The following is a 21,961-nucleotide window of genomic DNA, read 5'->3' on the forward strand; positions in this document are numbered from 1 at the left end:
GTTTAATAAGTTCTGTATAGATTTTGAATACAACCCTTTATCTGGTAAGACATTTGCGAATATCTTCTCCCATTCTGTAGGTAGCCTTTTAGTTTTGTTGACTGTTTCTTTGCTGTGCAAAAGCTTTTTATCTTGATGAAGTCCCAGTGGTTCATTTTTTTGCCTTTGGAGACGTGTCTAGCAAGAAGTTGCTGTGGCCGAGGTCAAAAAGGTTGCTGCCTATGTTCTCCTCTAGGGTTTTGATGGATTCCTGTCTCACATTTAGGCCTTTCATCCATTTTGAGTTTATTTTAGTATGTGGTATAAGAAAGTGGTCCAGTTTCATTCTGCATGTGACTGTCCAGTTTTCCCCACACCTCTCGTTAAAGAGACTGTCTTTTTTCCATTGGATATTCTTTCCTGCTTTGTGGAAGATTAGTTGACCATAGAGTTGAGGGTCCATTTCTGGGTTCTCTATTCTGTTCCATTGATTTATGTGTCTGTTTTTGTGCCAGTACCATACTGTCTGGATGATTACAGCTTATGACTAACATAAATTTTAAGCTTTTTTCAGAACTGTAAGTGTAGAAGAGTTATATAGAACCAGAGAAATCTGGTGGGGTTTTTTCCTTCATTATTTGGATCTGTGTGTAATCTGAAAAGAGCATATTATATGCAGTTTGGGGCATAGTATCAATTGTGACTTTGAGGGATTTGAGAGTCAGTGGAGGAGGGCAATCCTTTTCATGCTACTCTGCCTAGTCTTTGTGTTTTAGAGTATGTTACTGGAAGCTTAGAAGCAAATGGAGTTTCGGTAAGGAACTGGCAGGGTTAATGACTGAAAATGATGATTGAAAACCAGAATTTGCAGTTGATTGGGACATAATTATGGGAAAGAAGCATAACATAATAGCATAATAGGATTTGTTACTGAAGTCCAAATAAAGTAGAATGAGGCTAAATATCTCTAGTGCCTTGATGTTCCATTTGATAGTACTTTGGACAAGTTTCACAAGGGAGGTGGTTGAGATCACTAATTTTTAGTACATGAACCAAGCAGTAGATATTTTATTTGTCGTAGGAAGTAACTTTGGCCCATAAAGAAGGAGTGGAGACTCTTTAGTAGAAGAGAGTAGTTCCTCTTTAGTAGAGGAACATTTATGACAATAATTTCTTTTGATTTAGTGCCAGAAGCTTTTTGAGAGAATATTCAAAGCTGTATGGGTCTAAATTTCATTGTCGAAAACTGACATCTGCTATACTTCTTTTTAATAACTGACTGAAGCTCTTTCTGTTATGTCTCCTCTATTGCTAAATTCCTAAAGATTAAAAAAGTATATCTATAATAGTATTATGAAACAAAAGCTTTAGTCTTTGGATTGGATAATCCTTCTTTTGTGACATTTTCTTTTCCCACCAAAAGTGAGAACTGAATGCCTTGCGTTGGTACATCTCATTTCTAATGGAGGACAAGAAGTTATTTTCTTCAATGGCTGACTTCCAGAATTTCTGGCTGAATGTTCTTTGTCAAGTGTATATTCCCTTCTCTAGGCCTTTCTATATAGAGCCCACAAACATCGTCAATGTGAATGATGTCATTCAGAGGGTTAGCGACCATGCCTCTGCCATGAACAAGAGGATTCATTACTACAGTCGGCTCACCGCTCCTGCAGACAAGGCACTGGTAAGGGGCAAGCATTGCTAATTGTCTAAGGTTAAGTTGAAATGAACAGTGAACAGCATAAGCCAGGGAAACTCCCAGTGATTGAACTTTTTGCTGGCCGTATTCCAAGGATGGCATCATGGAAAATTAAGATAGTAATTAGTACACGTCTTACATCTCAGGCTAGTTCATTCTTATCTAGCATGACAGAGATTTGAAACAATCTCTCTATGTTGGATTAAATTCTGCTAGTCCCCAATCCTAAGAGCTCTGAGAGGGATAAACTACTTCTGAGGTACTTTAGGTCATTGATAAATAACATAAATAATAACAGATCTGATTAGTCTGTTCAGTTATTAAGTTTGAAGCTACAAGGGAAAAAAGTTTTTACAATTTTCTACAGGAGTGGGAAACTGAAATACATACAAACATATATAATATGTTACTATTTAGCAATGTCCTTTTATAGATCAAAAACAAGGGTCAAAGAGCAGATTCTAAACATTTTAGGCTTTGTGGGCCATATGCTATTGCATATTCTTCTTCACTTTTGGTTTGGTTTTTTTTTTTTTTAAGATTTCATTTGTTTATTTGAGCAAGAGAGAGCACTAGAGAGAGGGAGAGAGAGAGAACAAGCATGAGTGAGGGGCAGAGGAAGAGGGAGAAGCAGGCTCCCTGCCAAGCAGGGAGTCCGACTCGGGGATCAATCCCAGCACTCTGGGATCATGACCCCAACCGAAGGCAGACACATAACTGACTTGAGCCACCCAGGCACCCCCATGTCTGTTTTATGATCATTACAAATATAAAAATCATTCTCAGCAAGGAAGCTGTAAAATAATAGGTTGAAGGCCAGATTTGACTATGGGCCATAGTTGTTGACTTTTGATCTTCTAAAATCTGTATTATTATTTTGGAATCAAAAATATGTATTGGGGGGCGCCTGGGTGGCACAGCGGTTAAGCGTCTGCCTTCGGCTCAGGGCGTGATCCCGGCGTTGTCGGATCAAGCCCCATGTCAGGCTCTTCCGCCATGAGCCTGCTTCTTCCTCTCCCGCTCCCCCTGCTTGTGTTTCCTCTCTCGCTGGCTGTCTCTATCTCTGTTGAATAAATAAATAAAATCTTTAAAAAAAAAAAAAAAATATGTATTGGAAATAATTTGGTTGCTTATAAGAATTATCACGTATGAGATATGCAGGAACTTGAAAGCTTAAAGAAAAATGGAAACATTCTGGGAGGAAAAATTATATTTTTATAGATAATAAAAAAAGAAGGGAACCAATATTCTTTAGATGTTTACTGAGGGACAAGGATTGGGATATCATTTGAACATAGATATCTCACTTAAAGCCTTGTGAGGTATTAAGATATCCTTTTGTATAGCCAAAGGAATGCCTTCCAAAATATTCTGGTCATTTTTTCCCCAATTTTTTCATTTTTTCTTCCCCTCAGCCTTTATATCAGTACTTGTAGTAAAGTCTTAGTTCCATAACAAAATTATGTAAGCCCTCTGTGGAGTAGAAGTAATCCAGTGTCTCTGGGTCTAATTCAGACCTCCTAGAGGCCCTACCTGAGGAAGCAAACTTCAGAAATACCAGCTGGGCCAGTCTAGTCCTGAATGGACATTGTTTGCCTGGATATTAAGTCAGCATTGAACACCAAGTTGAATACCTTTTGTTAACTGACAGTGAGATGACTCTAGTAAATCAAAGTGTATAAATAGTGATAAATAGTCATCTAGAATTAACAGTAAGACCACTTTTAATGAATGTATGTATACATCCAGGCTCATTTCCTGAGAATTCCAAAATTGTTTTTCTTAAAAGATGTTTAAGGGAAGAACAGTGTGAAACCACATGTCTCAGCATTTTACAGAGTTGTGCCTTTTTATTTCTGAAAATTTCCTCATTTATCTTAATATTTTAATTCTAAGATGGGGAAGGGAAGAAAATTATTTGACTGCCAACGTTTCCAGATCCTTGTTAATAAAATGTGGCCTGCACAGGCCAGCAGTATTGGCATCACTGAGAACTTTCTAAAAATGCAGAATCTCCATCCTTACTCCAGACCTACTGAATCATAATCTATATTTAACAACATCCCTGTGTCAGTCTCTAGGGAGGTAGAATTCAGAAGGTATGTATGGGAGGTAAGGTGAGAACTATGGGTATAAGAGAATATATCTCTTCGGTCATTCTGTGTGTCTTCAGCCTCTCTTGCCTCCTTGCCTTTTGTTTACATATCCCATCTTTAAGAATCCTTGCTTTGTCTTTCCTTAGGCTATGTTAGCTTACTTCTTCTGCTTTTTAAATGCTTTTAGTATATATTTCGTTTCTTTACCTTGTATTGATGTGTCATTTCTTTAAAGTTTGTGTTCCTTACCTCTTTGCTAAAACCACCCTCAAGTGTTCAGCGGCCACTTGATTCTTGAAGTTCCCCTCACTTAAGGCCCAGATCTCCTCCATCTAGAATTCCTTAATCTCACTCTTTGCTGACTCTTCTTTCTTTCTCATGAAAATGAAGAGAAAAATATTTTGATAGTTGCATATTTTAAGAATTCATTGTCATTTCATGTGAGGAACATTTTGTTGCTCTTGTTCTTTAAATTCTTGGTCCTTTAAATTTTCTACTACATTTAGAAAGGGTTTTTTATATTCATTAATCAGGGATACATGTTGTTTATTTGTTCATGATATTTAGAATTGTGTCTAGAGTCAGGTACTCTGATGTTTAGAAAATATCCTGTTTTGCACATTTACTGGTTGTAACATTTCTCTTATAACATTTCTTCTTTTACTAGATTGCCCCAGATCATGTAGTTCCAGCTCCAGAAGAGTGCTATGTATATAGTCCATTGGGTTCTGCTTATAAACTTCAAAGTTACACTGGAGGACATGGCAAAAACACCAGTTTAGTAACCATGTGAGTAAAACTTCTTTTTGGAGCATAACTTAAACTATATGTAAATGAAAATTCCTGGTTATTTTAATTTTTGTCTTAATTAAAATGTTTAAAGAGTCAAACTCCATATGTTTACTGCTATTATTCTGTGTTTTCAGTTTCATGATTTGGAATACCATGATGGGAACATCTATATTAAGTATTCCTTGGGGCATAAAACAGGTAATATAATTTGTCAGCATACTTTTTGCCTGAATTTTTTTTCTCTTTATATTGTAAATTTTACAATAGAGGTTTTAATAAATCTACACATTTATTAAAGAAAATAGATAATTATATTTAATTTTACATTGTCAGGTTTTTATCATAATTGTTTAGGGTAGGATAACATAATATCATTTCATATGAATTTATTCTAACATGATGATATATGTTGTTCTATATTTGTATTTTTAAACAGGCTGGCTTTACTACTGGAATGTGTGTCATCATGCTGATGGGCATTTTAACACTTTATTGCTGCTACAGAGTAGTGAAATCACGAGCTATGATATGTAAGAGTTTGCCATGGTGCAAATAGAGTAACAATTTGAATATTAATAAGTATTTCCTGTTGAAGTAGATCACTTATATGGACATTCCACATGTGTGTTAATTATTTTGTGCCTAAAGATTTACTCTCTAATTCATAGCATTTAGCCGAACTGATAGTCAGTGAATTAGTGACTGCCTTTGAAATTCAGAGAGGTTTGTAGTTCTTTGCAGCATACCTTTACTTTGATGCTAATTTCCTTATAAGAAAAAGTATTCAGGTCATATTTTAAAAATAAAGTGTATATCAGAACTAAATTGAAAATTCTGTGATTCTGGGGTGCACCCCTGGGTGGTTCTGTCAGTTAAGTGTCCAACTCTTGATTTCGGCTCAGGTCATGATCTCTGGGTTCTGGGATCCAGCCCTACATCAGGCTCCTCACTCAGTAGGGAGTCAGATTGAGGATTGTTTCTCTCCCTCTCCCTCTGCCCCTCCCTCTGTACTCACTCTCTCTCTCAAATGAATAAATTTTTTTAAAAAATAAAATTCTATGGTTCTTATCAGTTAATGGTGACTTTTGATCTATCCCCTACCAAGAGATCTAAATATTGGAATCTCCTAAAAGTAGAAAATGTAACTAGAAAAATATGAAGATATGAACATGTCCTTTTTAGTGACTTCACAAAGCTTTATAATACATTACCTCTACTCATCTCTATAAATTCTGGATCAGGGAAATACCTTTTTAGATTGTTTTAAAGTAGCTTAGGACCTAAATAGACTTACATTATTTCAGTAAATCTTAGCAATTTTGAATCAAGAGACCAGGCTTTGTCTTCCCTTTTTTTTTTTTTTTTGTCTCTATTAAGCAATAGTGTATTTTCTCTTAATTGTATTATTTATTCTTATCCCTTTCCTATTTATCCTCAAGTCCTTTGGTGCCCTTAGAGATCAGTTCTTTGTATGATGTAGGCATTAGCCCTTTATCCATTATTGCTTGTCAATTTTCTTTTCCATTCAACATTTGAATGGCTTTTGAATTGTATGAGTTTGTTTATATCTACCTATCTTTTCCATTGTAATTTCTGTTTCTTCATTTGATAGGAAAGATTAACCCTTCAAGGTCTATTTTTATATTGTCTTTTAACTTTTCTGTTATTTAGTTTTTGAATTCTTAGCTCAATTGTCTGAAATTGGCATGTGATAAAGTATGATTCAGGAAAACTTTCCTCCATATGTTATTTAAGTATGCCAAATATTATTGAATAATATATTCTGAATCTTCCTCATGCTTTTGCTTGAGTAAGATTTGATTTATCATTTGTTTTTATTAATTACAAGATATTATGATACTATAGTCTGTTTCTTATATTATCTGTACTGTTTTGTTGACCTACATTTCTTTTTATGTTTGTTCCATGATGTTTTAATTTTTCTTGTATCATTCTATGGTCTAATATCTGGTGGGTGGAATATTCTTAATATTTTGCTAAATATTTTAAGTTAATTGAGGGAACACAGATTATAATTATGGGATATGTGAGTAACATCTAATTTTATTCTTTCTCTTATTTTTATCTAGCATCAGTAGATACCACTACCTGGGAATATCCAGATGTCTGCAGATACTATTTTGGCTCCTTTGGACAGTGGTCAAGTCTCCTTTTCTCCTTGGTATCTCTCATTGGAGCAATGATAGTTTATTGGGTGCTTATGTCTAATTTTCTTTTTAATACTGGAAGGTTTATATTTAGTAAGTATCCATATCATATGCTTTAACAGTAGTTACTTTCAGATACAGTAACTACTGTAGTGTTTTAGTTTCAGCCTTAAATTCTAGACTTGGGATAAATAAAGCAAAAAGTCATTTGTAATTCTAGTCGATTCAGTTTGTTTTGATATCATAGATATACTTTTATCCATTTGTGAACTCTATGTGTATTTGTGCTTTATATGTAAAAAGAATAAGGGGGGGTTTTTTTTTGCCCCCTAGAAACAGATTTTTCCCCCCTTGGGGTCATTATCTTATCCATTGAAAAAACATGATCTATGCTTATACCCACTCCCCACCTCAGTTAACTATTATTATATATACAGTTCTCTTTTTTAGATAGAATTTACATTCATAGAAACACATAAATCTTAGCCATATGATTTTGATGAATACATCCATGTAACCCACACCCCCTTCATGAAAACATTCCATCTTCCCAGAAAGTAGTGATATTTTTTTTAATTATAAAAATTCAAATTATTTGTTGCTATTATAAAATAACCTAATTAATTTTGGATTCTTTGTCTTGAATCTAGCAGATATGTTGAACTCTTATTGATTCTAATTTTGTAGATTCACTTTGGATTTTAGATAATTATATTGTCCATGAGTAGTGAAAACTTCCTGTCTAGTTATTACTTTAAGTGATTCATACGTATATACATACTTTTATATTTATATACATATATCCTTATATTTTTATATATATGTTTTATGTACACATATATAGACATGTGTATCTTTTTAAAAGTATAAGTATAAGGTTATATAGATGCAGTCTCTGGTAGACATCCTCATATTGTTTGGGTGGAAATCTTTCTCTATTAAATATTTTTTGTTGTGGGATATTGCTTATACCTTTTAGCAATTTAAAGATGTTCCTGCCTATTATTTTCTTAATAATTTTCTTTAATGTGTACTAGATTTTTTTTTTTAAGATTTTATTTATTTATTTGACAGAGAGAGACAGTGAGAGAGGGAACACAAACAAGGGGAATGTGAGAGGGAGAAGCAGGCTCCCCGCTGAGCAGGGAGCCTGATGCGGGGCTCCATACCAGGACCCTGGGATCACGACCTGAGCTGAAGGCAGAACTTAACGGCTGAGCCACCCAGGCACCCCAATGTGTACTAGATTTTATCAGACACTTAATACTCTACATCCCTTGAGATGATCATAAATCTTTTCTCCTTTTTTTTTTATTATTATTTGTTTTAGAGAGAGAATGTGTGAGCAGGGTGGGGCGGGGCAGAGGGACAGGGAGAGAGAGAATGCTAAGCAGGCTCCATGCCCAGCACACAGCCCTACATGGGGCTCAATCTCACGACCCTGAGATCATGACCTGATCTGAAACCAAGAGTCAGATGCCTAACCGACTAAGCCACCCAGGCACCCCAATCTTTTCTCCTTTAAATTGTTAATATGGTAAATTAAATGAATACATTTTGTATTACTTAAATCATTCTTATATTCTGAGATAAACTTAGTTTAGCAGTCATGTGTATTTTTTAATTTCTTACTGGATTCAGTTTACTTCAAGAGGAGTGGGAGTACTATTTTATTTAGAACCTTTGTATCTTTTCAAAAGAGATATTAGCCTATAGTCTGTTTTGGTTTTTTTCCTCATACTGTCCTTGTTGAGCCTTGGTGTATTAGGCTGCTGTAACAAATTACCATAAACTGTTTGGCTTAGAACAAGAGAAATTTATTGTCTCACAGTTCTGGTGACCAGAAGTCCAAAATTGAAGTGTCACTAGGGCTTCACTCCCTCTGAAACCTTTAGGGAAGAAGACTCCTTCCTTGCTTCCTCCTAGCTTCTGGTGATTGATTGTTGGCAATCCTTGGCATTCCTTGGCTTGTGGCTGCATCACCCAATTTCTACCTGTTTTCATATGGCCATCTCCCCTCAGTGTGTCTTAATGCAACTTTTTCTTACTAAAGATATCAGTCATTGAATTTAGGGCTTACCCTAACTTGTATGACCTCATCTTAACTTGATTATATCCACAAAGACCCTCTTTCTAAGTAAGGTCACATTCTAAGTTTCCTGTGGGCATGGATTTGGGGGGAGAATATTTACCCTACCATACTTGGTGTCAAGATTTTACAAGCCTCATTTGAGTCTTTGGCATCAGGAAATAGATAAAGATTGATCACCTCCAATCTTATCACTTAATAGCCCTTGAAGATACTACAAAAACCTAGAGCACTACTCTACTGCTTTTATCTTGAGAAACATAAAATGGAGGTGAATAATTTACATACTTAACTTTATGACCTGAAAATCTAATCCAGCATTTTTTATCATCTCATTTAACTTTCACATTAAACACTTTTTTAAGGGTTACTTAGGTTATAAAAGATTAATATCAAACAGAATAAAGCAACTTCACTCTAACAAGAAAACACATTCTTTACCCATTCTCTCATTAACTATAGAATGATTTGAATGCTCAGATATCTGCATATGCTTTTTTTTTTTGAAATTTCAAGCAAATACTTCTTCTTTTCAAATTTTTATTTAAATTCTAGATAACATATAGTGTAACATTGGTTTCAGGAGTAGAATTTAGTGATTCATCGCTTAGGTATAACACCCAGTGATCATCATAACAAGTGCCCACCTTAATACCCATCACCCATTTAGCCCATCCCCCACCCACCTCCCTCATCAACCCTCAGTTTGTTCTCTGTTGTTAAGAGTCTCTTACGGGTTGCTTCCTTCTCTCTCTCTTTTTCTTTCCCCATGTTCATCTGCTTTGTTTTTTAAATTCCACATATGAATGAAATTATATGGTATTTGCCTTTCTCTGACTGACTTAATTTACTTAGCGTAATATACTCTAGCTCCATCCACATCATTGCAAATGGCGAGGTTTCATTCTTTTTGATGGCTGAGTAATATTCCAGTAATATGTAGACACATATATGTATGTGTGTATATATATATATATTTATTTATACACCACATCTTCTTTATCCGTTCATCAGTTAATGGACATTTGGGCTGTTTCCATAATTTGGCTATTGTTGATAATGCTGCTGTAAACATTGGGGAGCATATACCTCTTAGAATCTGTATTTTTGTATCCTTTGGGTAAATACCTAGTAGTGCAATTGCTGGATCGTAGGGTAGGTCTATTTTTAACTTTTTGAGGAACCTCCATACAGTTATCCAGAGTGGCTGTACAAGTTTGCATTCCCACCAACAGTATAAGAGGGTTCCCCTTTCTCCACATCCTGGCCAACATCTGTTGTTTCCTGTGTTGTTAATTTTAGCCATTCTGACCAGTTGGAGGTGTTTTCACATTGTGGATTTGATTTGTATTTCCCTGATGATGAGTGATGTGTGGAGCATCTTTTCATGTATCTGTTTAGCTATCTGGATGTCTTCTTTGGAAAAATGTCTGTTCATGTCTCCTGCCCATTTCTTGACTGGATTATTTTTTTTTTTAGGTATTGAGTTTGATGAGTTCTTTATAAATTTTGGATACTGTTATCAGATATGCCACTTGCACATATCTTCTCCTATTCTGCATATGCTTTTTACTTTGCTACTTCCTTTAGTATAACTTAGTGGTACATGTGAGCAATAATTACTACATAATCTTCAGTCTATAAAAGCATATATAATACTTTGTAAAAGCTTTAGGTAATTCTCCAGACAAGTTTTACTGTTATAAGTGTTGGTTTTCCCCTTCTGTAGGCTTTAGAACGTTATATAAGAAGTAACTATACTAACTAATTAGTATGTGTAGAAGAAAAAAATTGTACACTTTATCTTGATTCCAGAGCTTTAACTAAATTCTGCCATGTAGGTAGATTTTTTTTTAAATCTTCAATCATGTAAAAATTTTCCATAGTGGGAACTATGAAGCCAATGACATCATTCCTGTAAGTAGAGAAAGCTGAGAATGGTAAAGCTGTATTAACAATGAAGCAGTCTTGGTTCAGTGTACTAGGTAATGTTACCACACAGTAGATCATAAAAGATTTTTATAAACCAAAGATTTTTAGGGGGTGATTGATTTAGCATCTTTCATTTGGTATTGAACTGTATTTTTTCTTTAATTTTTAGATTTTATTCATCACATTAATGACACAGATGCTGTACTGAGTACCAATGATAGTAACCCTGGTAAGTAGTTTGAAATTTAAAGTTTAGCTTGTTTTTTTATTTTCCATTTTGCTTCAAAAGGAATTTAAGGTAGAACATATTGCTGTATTTTAGGTAAATAATTAGTGCAACATCATTACCATTATGTTAACTGAGCCACTATTAAATTGGTGGCAATCATTGAGTTTCAAAAAAAAAAAAATTCCATAAAAGGTTGTATTAATGTGAGCTAAACAAGATTAAGTTCATATTATACAATTCACAATTGTAGCTCACATCTATAGAATCCATGTTTGCCTATAAATAGTCAATACATATTTTTAAGAGCTTGTATCTTTGCTAATTGTTTTGGAAGTCTAGAAGCACAGTTCTCAGGTTGTTAACTTTTTTAGACGTTTGCTGTATTATTTACTAATATTTAAATACACAAAGCTGTATCCTGTAAAATAATTTCTTAATAATGAACAAAGGTTAGTAAATGCAGAAAAATAAATTGAAGGCTTGGCCAAAAAAAAAAAATCTTAATTTCTTAGAAAAGTTTCCTTTAATTAATTTGTTAAAAATCTTTGTGGCTTATGGGTTTATCCACTATGGCAGTCATGAGGAAAGTGAATGTAAAAGCTAATGTAGGGGCGCCTGGGTGGCTCAGCCGGTTGAGCCTCTGCCTCCAGCTCCGGTCGTGATCTCAGGGTCCTGTGATAGAGCCCCGAATTGGGCTCCGTGCTCAGCGGAGAGTCAGCTTCTCCCTCTCCCTCTGCCTCTCCCTCTCACTTGTTCTCTCTCTCTCTCATAAAATCTTTAACAAAAAATAAAAGTAAAAGCTAATGTAACCTTCTTAACATTATACTGTTAACCTTTAACGTTAAAGCTTTATGTATTAATGATTTAGATTTCAGAAATACTAATTGTCTTTACGTTATGTATTTAGATTTATGTGTTTAGATTTCAGAGATACTAAATTGATATCATTTTGATGGAGGAACACATTGATCAATGAGAAGAAAATTCATTCTATATATAAATTTTTTAAAGATTTATTTATCTATTTAAGAGAGCACACTGCCAGGGGAAGGGGTAGAGAGTCTTAAGCAGACTCTGTGCTGAGCGTGAGCCCGATGAGGGACTCCATCCCACAACCCTGAGATCACGACCTGTTCTGAAACCAAGAGTCAGCCGCTCAACTGACTGCGCCACCCAGGTGCCCCTCAACATATATTTATTAAGCCTCTTATGTGTCAGGAACTATTCTAGGCTGTGGGAATATAATAGACAGACAGAAGTCTCTCCTCTCTTGAAGCAAACATTTCAGTGTTTACTATTCAGTGTCTTACTTTGTTCCTTAATTAAACTCATTAACCTGTGTTTTGCTAACACTAGCAAATGAGTGAGTGCAGTAGCAGCTTTTCTGTGAACATACACACACCTTGGAATAATTATACTAACGTTTTTTGGTATAATTTTAAAATACATTCATAAGTTTCATGATTACACTGATGATTTGGAGAATACCATCAGCAAAGTCAGTTTACTTTGCATTCTTCTCTTTGAATGATATGTTAAATACTATGAAACAGTCCATCTCAGTTGATGTAAAATTACAGCTGACCTTTATTGGATACTTACTGTGTGCAGGCATTATTCTAAATGTTTTATAGCACCTCTGTAAGGTAGATAATGTTAACTTCACTTCCTAGATGGAAAAACCAAAGCACAGAGAAGTTAATGACTTGCCCAAGGTTACATAACTACTAAGTGACAGAGTCAAGATTCATTATTTAGTCAGTTTACTTCCATAGCCTGTGCTCTTTACCACTGTTATTATTAGCACAAGAAAAATTAAAGTTAATTTACTTCCATCCAGACATAGAAGAAAAAAGTATATGTTAAAATGCTGACTAAGCAAGCAAATTAAGTGTTTGGCTTTGTGGCATGCCAAATATATAATGGATAGAGAATAAAATTGAAAACAGAACTTAAAATGAATATATCATTTTCTCTTTGACTAGTGATGAGAATGATTCTTACTTATTAGGAGTATTTTTCACCAGCATTAAGAGTTCTTTTTGAAGGGCTGATTATTAGGAAAAGTACTATTATGAAATTAGAAAGACAGAATGATTTGTATCCTCTCTCCTAACAGAAGAAATTGCCACTTGAAGATTAGTGTTAGGAAAAATACATTTTACTCAATCCCCAGTTCTCTGGATATCATCTAAGCTGTTAGGCTGCTATCAAATGTGATAAATTTTCATGAGAATTATTCCAGATTGCTGGAATTCAAGATTCTTAAGCTATAAGCAATAGTTAGGTTATCTGTTTCAGTGATGTCCACTTTTTATTCCAAACCCATAGGTTTTGTCTATTGTTAAAAGAAACCTGTTCTGAGGCGGCTGGGTGGCTCAGTCAGTTGGGCATCTGACGCTTGACTTTGAGTCAGATCATGATCTCAGGGTTGTGAGATTGAGCCCCACGTTCTCAGCACTGGGTGTGGAGCCTGCTTGAGATTCCCTCCCTCCCTCTCCTTTTGCTCCTCCCCCGCCCCAAAAGAAAGAAAGAAACAAACCTGTTCTTTGGCCTTTGTGTGGTTTATTAGCACAAAGGTAACAAACAATGACCCTGAATATTTCTTACATTATTGTATAAATAAGACCAAATACCATTCAACCCAATATTTTCTCTCTAGCAATGGAACCAAAGGATAGTTGGTGGGATAATTTTATAGCTTCCCATAGAAATTAAGGATATACCTCAGAATTTTCTAAGATTTTCCCACCTTTAATTATTTGTAAGTGAAAGTTTCCTGATATGTTTAAATATAACCCTCTATTTTTTTCCAGAAAGCAGAAACTTGTTTATGATACGATTTGAGATTGGTAGAGCAAGAATCAGTCTCTGGGGTAGTCATTTTGTATTCTTCGTGGTCTTCTCTAATTTGATGCTTTTCTGTTGCAGTGATTTGTCCAAGTGCTGGGAGTGGTGACCATCCTGACAATAGCTCTATGATTTTCTATGCCAATGACACGGGACTCCAGCAGTTTGAAAAATGGTGGAATAAGTCTAAGACAGTGCCCTTTTACCTCATAGGGCTCCTCCTGCCACTGCTCAATTTCAAATCTCCTTCATTTTTTTCAAAATTTAATATCCTAGGTAAGCTGAGACACTGTGTTATGGAGCTTCTGTGTAATAGAGTACACACTGGATTCTGTGGAGATATGATCTGGCTGGGGAGAGTTACCTACCAGGCCTGTTCACCTACGTTTAATTTGTTCACTCATACGTTACCCTGCTTTTTGGTTTTTCTTTGTGGAGTTTGACACAGAGAAAAATGTAGATGACCATTTCAAGTCCAAATTCCTTTTTTAAAAAAAGAGGAGTTATTAGATTTCCCGTTCTATCCTTGCTGAACCACTGTTCCTCATTTCTTCAGTGGGTACAACTAGAGGAAACAGATTAAGATTTCAGGATGAGAGATCCAAACTGGATATTACAGGGATTCTCAGTACTAGGGATTGGAAACATAAGAATTTACTAAGGGAGGTTATGGAATATTTTTTCCTACAGTTTCTATTTAAGAGTATAGCACAGAATTATCACCTAGCTTTTCAACCTGGGATATCATTCTCTAACTCAACCTAATGAGGTTTATTCTGCTTTTGCTGTCCTCCTCAGTGCTTTTTCTTTATTGGAACATTATTGCCTCTTTAAAAGAACAGACTTCTTACCATGAGCCCAGTTTTTCAGAAATTTCTGGATCATTAAAGGAATGTTTTTGACCCACTCTTCGTTTGCAATTCTGAAATTTAAGATGGCAAAAGGAACCCCCAGTGCAAATTAATTAAAGATAAGGATAACATTCATAAAAAAGTGATAACCCCAAATAAACCATAGGGTTTCCCCTCCTCCCTATAGATCTGATCTCCCGGTAGGCATTGTAGAGTATAAAATAATTAGATTACTCATCACATCAAGGAGGTAGCTTTTTGGGTTTTCAGAAAACCGAAGGAGAAGGTAAGGATATTTCTCTATACCTCTCTGCCTCACAATAGGTTTCACTGGAAGACTGCCACAGACACACACAGAAAATCAAGCATTGTGGTTATATAAGCTGTGGCCTCTTGTTTTTATTGTTTCTGAATCAGCTAATCTGCAAACCCACAGTAGAACTTACATAGCTCATTTGTGGTTTCCTGATTTGCTTGCCGACTTTCCTATGGAACAGATCTTTAAAAGTTAGCATATAAACTGGTAAAAGTATTTGCTAAAACAATCACCAGACTTGTAACCAGGTTGATTATTCACTACCTCCTTAAGAATATTTTACTTTTGCCCTTTTTTTGGTACTTTCCCTCTTTTAAAACTATAGCTTCTTTACAGAAATTAGTATCTAATTCCTACAGAAAGAAACCTACTTGGATTTTCTGCCTCTACTCCATAATGACTGGACTTAATTCCTTAAAAGGAAAACTCTTTTACCTTCTAGATTACTAAAAATTCTGAATACCCACTTCACCCTGTGTATGAATACCTATGAATGGAATCTGTAATCTTTTCATCTAGCAGATAGTACTACCCAAACCCTTCTCTAGCTGCTAGATCAGATTATTCGGGGATTATTTGGCTTATCACCTTTCTCAAATAGTCTTATCCACATTCACTACTTTTCTTTCTTTACTTTCTCATCATCTTAGAGTAAATGCTGTGACAGACTTTTCCAGCTTATTGACCATCTCTAATATTTCCAGTACAAAGAATAAGAGTCAGTTTCATGTTTTTTTTCTCCCATGTAACCTTACAATTTTGTAATGAATTCTTTGCATGTATCCTCCACATAACTCAGCTCTTAAATAAATTAGACAGTTTTGCATTCTTCAGTATATGAGCTACCTTCATCTAGTTCTTCTTAGGCCTACTACATAGTGTTTTGCTTTCTGAAAACTCACATAGCTTGTTTCTATTCTTTAAATCCTACCTGGGTTTTAGTGGGCATAATCAATGAGAGTTACAATTTTCCAAACTTTGCTAAGAACATAGAAACAAAGCTTAGTTTTAAAATCGTCTGTAAAACACACAAAGATGATAAATGGTTTCTGAATTTTTTCTCACAGGCACAGTGTCCGTTCTCTATTTGATTTTCCTTGTCACCTTTAAGGCCATACGCTTGGGATTTCATTTGGAATTTCACTGGTTTATGCAAACCGAGTATTTTGTACCAGGTAAGCTGTTTTGGCCAAATAAAGAATCAATAAATTACAAAAATGTGATCTTTTAGTTAACTATCGTTAAGTATTGTTATTATAAAACAAATAATGGTATTTTTTTGGATGAGCACTTTTTATTAATGCTATTAAGCTAGAAACAGGAGTGCAGTTAAAATTATTCTGCTTTTCTCTCAGTAGTAACCAGGGCCCTTTGTTATTTCTGTTTGAGAATTGAAGTTCAGTGAGGTTATAATGCAATTAAAAAATCAAACTCATTTTCTAGACTTTTCTGGGGAAGCATATCCCTAGAAATTCAGAAACTTAGAACATGGTCACTAATTAACATATGTGGATAATACTGTTCATTAACATCATTGTTCCCCCATGGTTGTTTTGTTTTGTTTTGTTTTGTTTTGTTTTGTTTCAGGCTAGTTAAAATGGTGGTTAGTAAGTGTTCCCTTCCTCCTTTTTTCTCTCATGGTTATAACTTGGCAATTATCTCAAGTTTCACCCCAATTTAATGGATTTGGGGTATAATAAAAGCACCATGAAGCAATGAATGTACAATGCTAAATGAGAAAACAGATTAGAAAATAGAAGTGAATATTACACTAGTATCCCGAAAACTCATAAAGAGAAAGCAGTACAAAATTCTCTTGTTGGTTTAGAAAGACTACTTTCTTTCCATTCTTCACCTGTTAATTCAGGTAGTCTAGAATTCAAGTCTATTTAGTCTGGTGTTACTCTCTGAAGTCAGCGATTATAATTGTTTGCCATTCCCTCTGTTTCTTTTGTTACAACAGGCCTGGGTTTTCCAAGTGTTTCCAAGAGTTATTTGTTGGAAGTTGTTTGCTACTGTGGTTACTTATTTTCAGATCATCTGGGTGCCTTAGCTTTGATTTTTTTATTTCTATAAAAAGCCCATAAAGACTAAAAAGTCAGTGTAAATTCATGATAAAGGAAATACTAGAGCCTGAAAGGCATCCTTCTCTTCCATATTGTATTTAAAATTGGATATAAATGAAAATGACCACTTTAAGCCAGTGCTTCCATTCATTGATAAAAATAGTCTAGGATGTTTTTTCTAAAATTAGGTCCATAGTGATTTATATTAAGAGTCTTAGTGATAAATGTTTCTGCTAATAATAGGACATGAGAGAAATATGAAAAAAAAGAGTATAAATGTTTAGAAGATGGAAAACATATTTAAATATATATTAAGCCATTTATTTCACTTTATTTCATTTCTAAATGATACAAAGGGAGAATCATGAGGATTAAAGAGGCTTGTGTTTATATTTATGGTCCTGAAATTGGTTACTTTATTATGACTGAAGAATTTTTTAGGACTCAAAATATGTCATAAGTCTTTTTCAGTAAAGGCTAATTAAGAATCAGAGAACTTTGAAGGGTATGAGTCTTTACTGTCCTGATGAAGAATTCACATAAACTTATAGTTCTGATTGAATCTTTATTTATATACTTTTGTTACCAAAAATTTCTTTCTCAATGCAGTGGATCCTGTTGCCCTTCCTCCCAGGTAATTGGAAAAATAGAAAAAACAACTTGTGTGTTTCATCCTATCCTTTCCTGCCTCCAGGACTTTACTTCTGTAGTTATCCCTTCTTTCTCCTTAATCATGTGCCATCAAATATTTCCTTTACTGAACTGTTCCTACCAGATACAAATCTCTCTCAGTCTAAAAACGAAAGCTCACATAATGCCGCATTCCCCTCTAGCTATTGCTTCCCTTGAAAGAAAAACTCTTTGAAAGAATTGTCTGTTCTCACTCTTTTTACTTCTCCTTCCATTTTGCCTTGAACTGGTGTTTGCTGGGCTTTTGCCCCAGTCACTCCACTGATAACCAGTAACTCCATCTTGGCCAAATCCAATAACCAGTTCTCACATCTCTTCCTGCTCAACTTATCAGCAGCATGAGCACATTTGGTCACTCCTTCCATCTTAAAACATTTTCTGAACTTCTAAAACCCCATTTTCTCTTAATTCTTCTGCATGACTGCTTTCTCACATTCCTGACGAGTCAGTTATGCAGTTATCTAGGGTTTTACTCAAACTTCTTTTCTCTCTACCTTTTTTCCTAAGTAATATCATGTAGTCACCTGGCTTTATATATTGTCTATTATGGTGACTAGTCCAATTTTGTATCTCTAGGCCAGATCTCTCCACTGAGATCCATCCTTATATATCTACCTGCCCCTTCTACAACTCCACTTGAACATCCACTAGGTATTTCAAACTTATATTTACAAAAACCAAATATTTGTTTCCTTCCTCATCCACCCCCATCCCATCAACCTGCTTCATCTGCTCTTCTCCCAGGTTTCTCTATCTCAGAAAGTGGTGGCTCCAATTTCCCAGTTGCTCAGGCCCCAAACTTTAGAATCCTGCTTGATTGGTTTTTCCCCCCACCTTCCATATCTGCAAAGCATGTCAGCTGTACTTTTAAAATAAACCAAGAATCTGACTACTTTTTCCACCAGAAAGAATTAGGCTGTTAATCTCTCACCTGGATGATGATAGTAGCCTCTTAACTAGTCTCACCGTTTCAGCTCTGCCTCCCCCTTTGTAGTCTGTTCTATGCCAAGCAGCCAGAGTGAGGTTTTTAAAACACAGCCTTCAAAAGCCTGGTTTCCCATCTCATTCGTCTCATTCAGAATAAGACAAGCTTCTGGGCACCTGGGTGGTTCGGTTGGTTAAGCGTCTGCCTTCAGCTCAGGTCATGATCTCAGAGTCCTGGGATGGAGCCCAGTGTTGGGCTCCCTGCTGAGTGGGGAGTCTGCTTCTCCCTCTGCCTGCCAGTCCCTCTTGCTTATGCTCGCTCTTTATTTCTCTCAAATAAATAAAAATCTTAAAAAAAAAAAAAAAGAATAAAGCAAGCCTCTGTCATAGTCCAAAGGTCCTATATGATCTGACTCCTGACTTCCTGTCTGCCATCGTTCCCTTATCCCATCATTCTGCTTATTCAGTCTACTCCAGCCACACTGTTTCCCTGCTGTTCCACAAGAATGGCAAGCACACTCCTAGCTCAGAACCCTTGCATTAACTTTTACCTGTACGTGAAATGCCCTTGTCTTTTCTTAGGTATCCACATGGTTGTTATCATTAGTGAGGCCTTCCCTGGCTTCCTGCCCACTCCCACTTCTTGTGGCTTATTTTTCTTCAGAGCTTTCATCACTACCAAATCTCATATGCAAGTATCCCTGGCTATCCGAAACTACTAAGTTCCCAATTCTAATAATGAGTTGAAATATTAAGGGATATCTATTATTCTTACCTATTTGGTTCCTGAGCTTCAGATAGAAAGTAGCAGAAGTTAAGATAACAAAGCACTTTCTAAAAATGTTTTTTAATCTATTTGGTTCTCGAATTCAGAAAGTGAAAGTTCAGTTGGTAAGGAATACCTGTTTTTTTTTTTTAACTTGTGTATCTGTCGCCCTTACTAAGAATGTAAGCTCCTGAGAAAAGTGATGTTCTTTGTTTTTGTTTTCTTTACTTCTCTATTACTGCTGTATCCCCAAGGCCTATAATAATTCCGAGGGCATAGTGAGTAGTCCGTAAACAATGTTGAATGAATAAAGGTGTTTATCCCTACTCCCTCCTGAATCTCATTAAAACAAGAGTGAAGAAATAAATGTAAAAACAAACACAAAGAGACTATAGAAGAGACACCAGCAGACAAGAGACAGCAACAGATTGTTAGATACTGGAAAACTGGTAGATGGTTAGACTGACAGCAAAGCAGACAAAGCTGAAATTAAGTACCTGTAGAGAGGGTTTCCATCACAAAGGAGGCCATTTTGAGCTATATGTTGAAACCCTCAGTATGTGGAGGCATTTGGGTCACTCTGAAAGCAAGAGTAAGGAAAAGAGCTTACGATGGGGAGAATTCTGTGCAAGTTTACATCAGGAATAGGTAGATAGTTAGATTATAAACCCCTTTTCCTCCTCAACCTAGCAAGAGATGGAAGAAGCTGAATTAGTCAAGCTCAGAACTCAGGTTCTCCACACACAAGATATGGTGAGAAAAAGGTTTTTAGTCTGAAAACAGGGACTAAGTGAAAGTGTCATGTTGAGTGGTGAGACTCTCTCTCTCCCTGTACCCCTCCCAATTCTCTTTTCTTTACTCTTTGGCTCCCAGAATGCTGACAGCATAGGATAACAGAGGATTCTCCTCTGGAGAAACTGACAAGCCCAAGAGGAAAGACCTAGAGTCTTGGACATTTGGGTTCTACCAAAGAAATGGCAGGTACCTTGCTTGTATCAGACCATTTAGATGTTTACTAAGTGTATACATTTTTTTCATGCTTCACTTTTGGATATTAAAAAAACATAGGCAAAGATCACCAGATATTTGTGGAAAGGCTCTTACATAAAAACAAAAACTGTGTCGGGGGGGAAGAGCTTGAAAGGAAAAGAAAATAAGAGGGACTAAGAATAAGAAAACTTGCAAAAAAGAAAGTTAGTCTCAAAGTGACAAAAGAAAGTATTATATCCATGAAACAGCATTTGGGTGCCAAGGAAGAAAGGAAAGAAGGAGGGAGGTTGGTCTTAGAAACCAAAAATATAATAGAAATTAAGAATACAGAGAAAATTTGGAAGATAAAGCCAACTTCCCAAAAAGTGGTTTAGGAATCATGGATGGATGGATGGTTGCATGGATGGATGGAAGGAAGGAAGGAAGGAAGGAAGGAAGGAAGGAAGGAAGGAAGGAAGGAAGAAGAAGGAAGGAAGGAAGCAAAAAAGGAAAAATAGCAGAGAAAAGATAAGAAAATTAAAGCATTAATCCAGGTAGCCTAATAACTGAAAATAGTTTCATGGAACATAGAGAAAATGAAGAAGGGAGGAAATTGCCAAAGAAATAATTTAAAAAGTTTCCTGCTAACCAAAGAACATGAGTTTCTAGAGGTATAGGTCCCACAGTACCCAGCACTGAATAAAACCCACACCAAAGTATATCATCGTAAGATTTCAGAACACCATGGATGAAGAGAAGACCTGAAAGCTTCTAGGGATAAAGAACAGATTTATACAAAAGATCTGGAGTCAGAATAGTCTCAGGCTTTTTAACAACTCCTAAAACTAGAAGAGAGAAGTGTCATGAAGGTCTCAGAATAAGTTATTTTAACTTAAAATTCTAAATCCCACCATACCCTCCCTCAAGTGTTAGAGTACAATAGATATTTTCAGAAGGTAAAGTCTCACAAAATTTTACCTTCCATGCACTCTTTCTCACAAAAAAATACTGCAAATGTGTTCCACCAAAAAAGCAGTAAATCACAAAATCCTCACAGTAGTGGTGAAGGGCTATCCTACGAAACAGCTGTGCAGCAGGCGTAGCAAGCAACCTGCCCAGATCACAGCAGCAGACAGAGGGCCCCAGGAGGCATTTTATCCAAAAGGAAAATGAAACGGAAAAGACTATTTGATGTGTTGTATAGAATGAGGTTTTACCATTCTTTTGGAGAGTCTGGGGAAAAATTAGTGTTAAATAGACGCAACCTGAAAGGAAATACCTCCAAATCTCCATAAACCTCCATAAAAACAGGCCAACAAAAGTAGTTTTATATAAGAAAATATAAAGATAATACATTTCATGGCTTAACTGTGAATAATACAGAATAATCATGAAAATTAAAACACTGAATATTGATTTTTACAAAATCAAAATTAGAATTAAGATTTTATTGGGGGGATAGGGGATGAGAAAATGTGAGTGGTGGTAATATAAAAGGATTAAAGTCTTCTGGTGGAAAATCAATGGATTATGTCAAAAATTTTA

General features: G+C 35.6%; 1 protein-coding gene across 5 annotated transcripts in view; it reads left to right on the plus strand.

Moving 5' to 3' along the window:
- SLC38A9 (solute carrier family 38 member 9) overlaps window positions 1-21,961 on the plus strand; it is a 77,520-nt gene that overhangs the window by 30,151 nt on the left and 25,408 nt on the right. For 2 of the 5 annotated variants that reach the window (XM_045794326.2, XM_045794330.2), the window contains exons 3-10: window positions 1,531-1,663; window positions 4,442-4,563; window positions 4,701-4,764; window positions 5,003-5,096; window positions 6,657-6,827; window positions 10,925-10,984; window positions 13,916-14,110; window positions 16,069-16,176. In XM_045794326.2, the coding sequence (XP_045650282.1) occupies window positions 1,531-1,663; window positions 4,442-4,563; window positions 4,701-4,764; window positions 5,003-5,096; window positions 6,657-6,827; window positions 10,925-10,984; window positions 13,916-14,110; window positions 16,069-16,176 (947 nt within the window). Of the gene's footprint in view, window positions 1-1,402; window positions 1,664-4,441; window positions 4,564-4,700; window positions 4,765-5,002; window positions 5,097-6,656; window positions 6,828-10,924; window positions 10,985-13,915; window positions 14,111-16,068; window positions 16,177-21,961 lie in introns of all 5 variants that reach the window. The other 3 variants (XM_045794327.2, XM_045794329.2, XM_087862142.1) reach the window with 3 other exon arrangements.

This window comes from Ursus americanus, chromosome 5 (assembly GCF_024610735.1).
Source record: "Ursus americanus isolate L20-20 chromosome 5, mUrsAme1.1.p, whole genome shotgun sequence".
Taxonomy (NCBI): Eukaryota; Metazoa; Chordata; class Mammalia; order Carnivora; family Ursidae; genus Ursus; species Ursus americanus.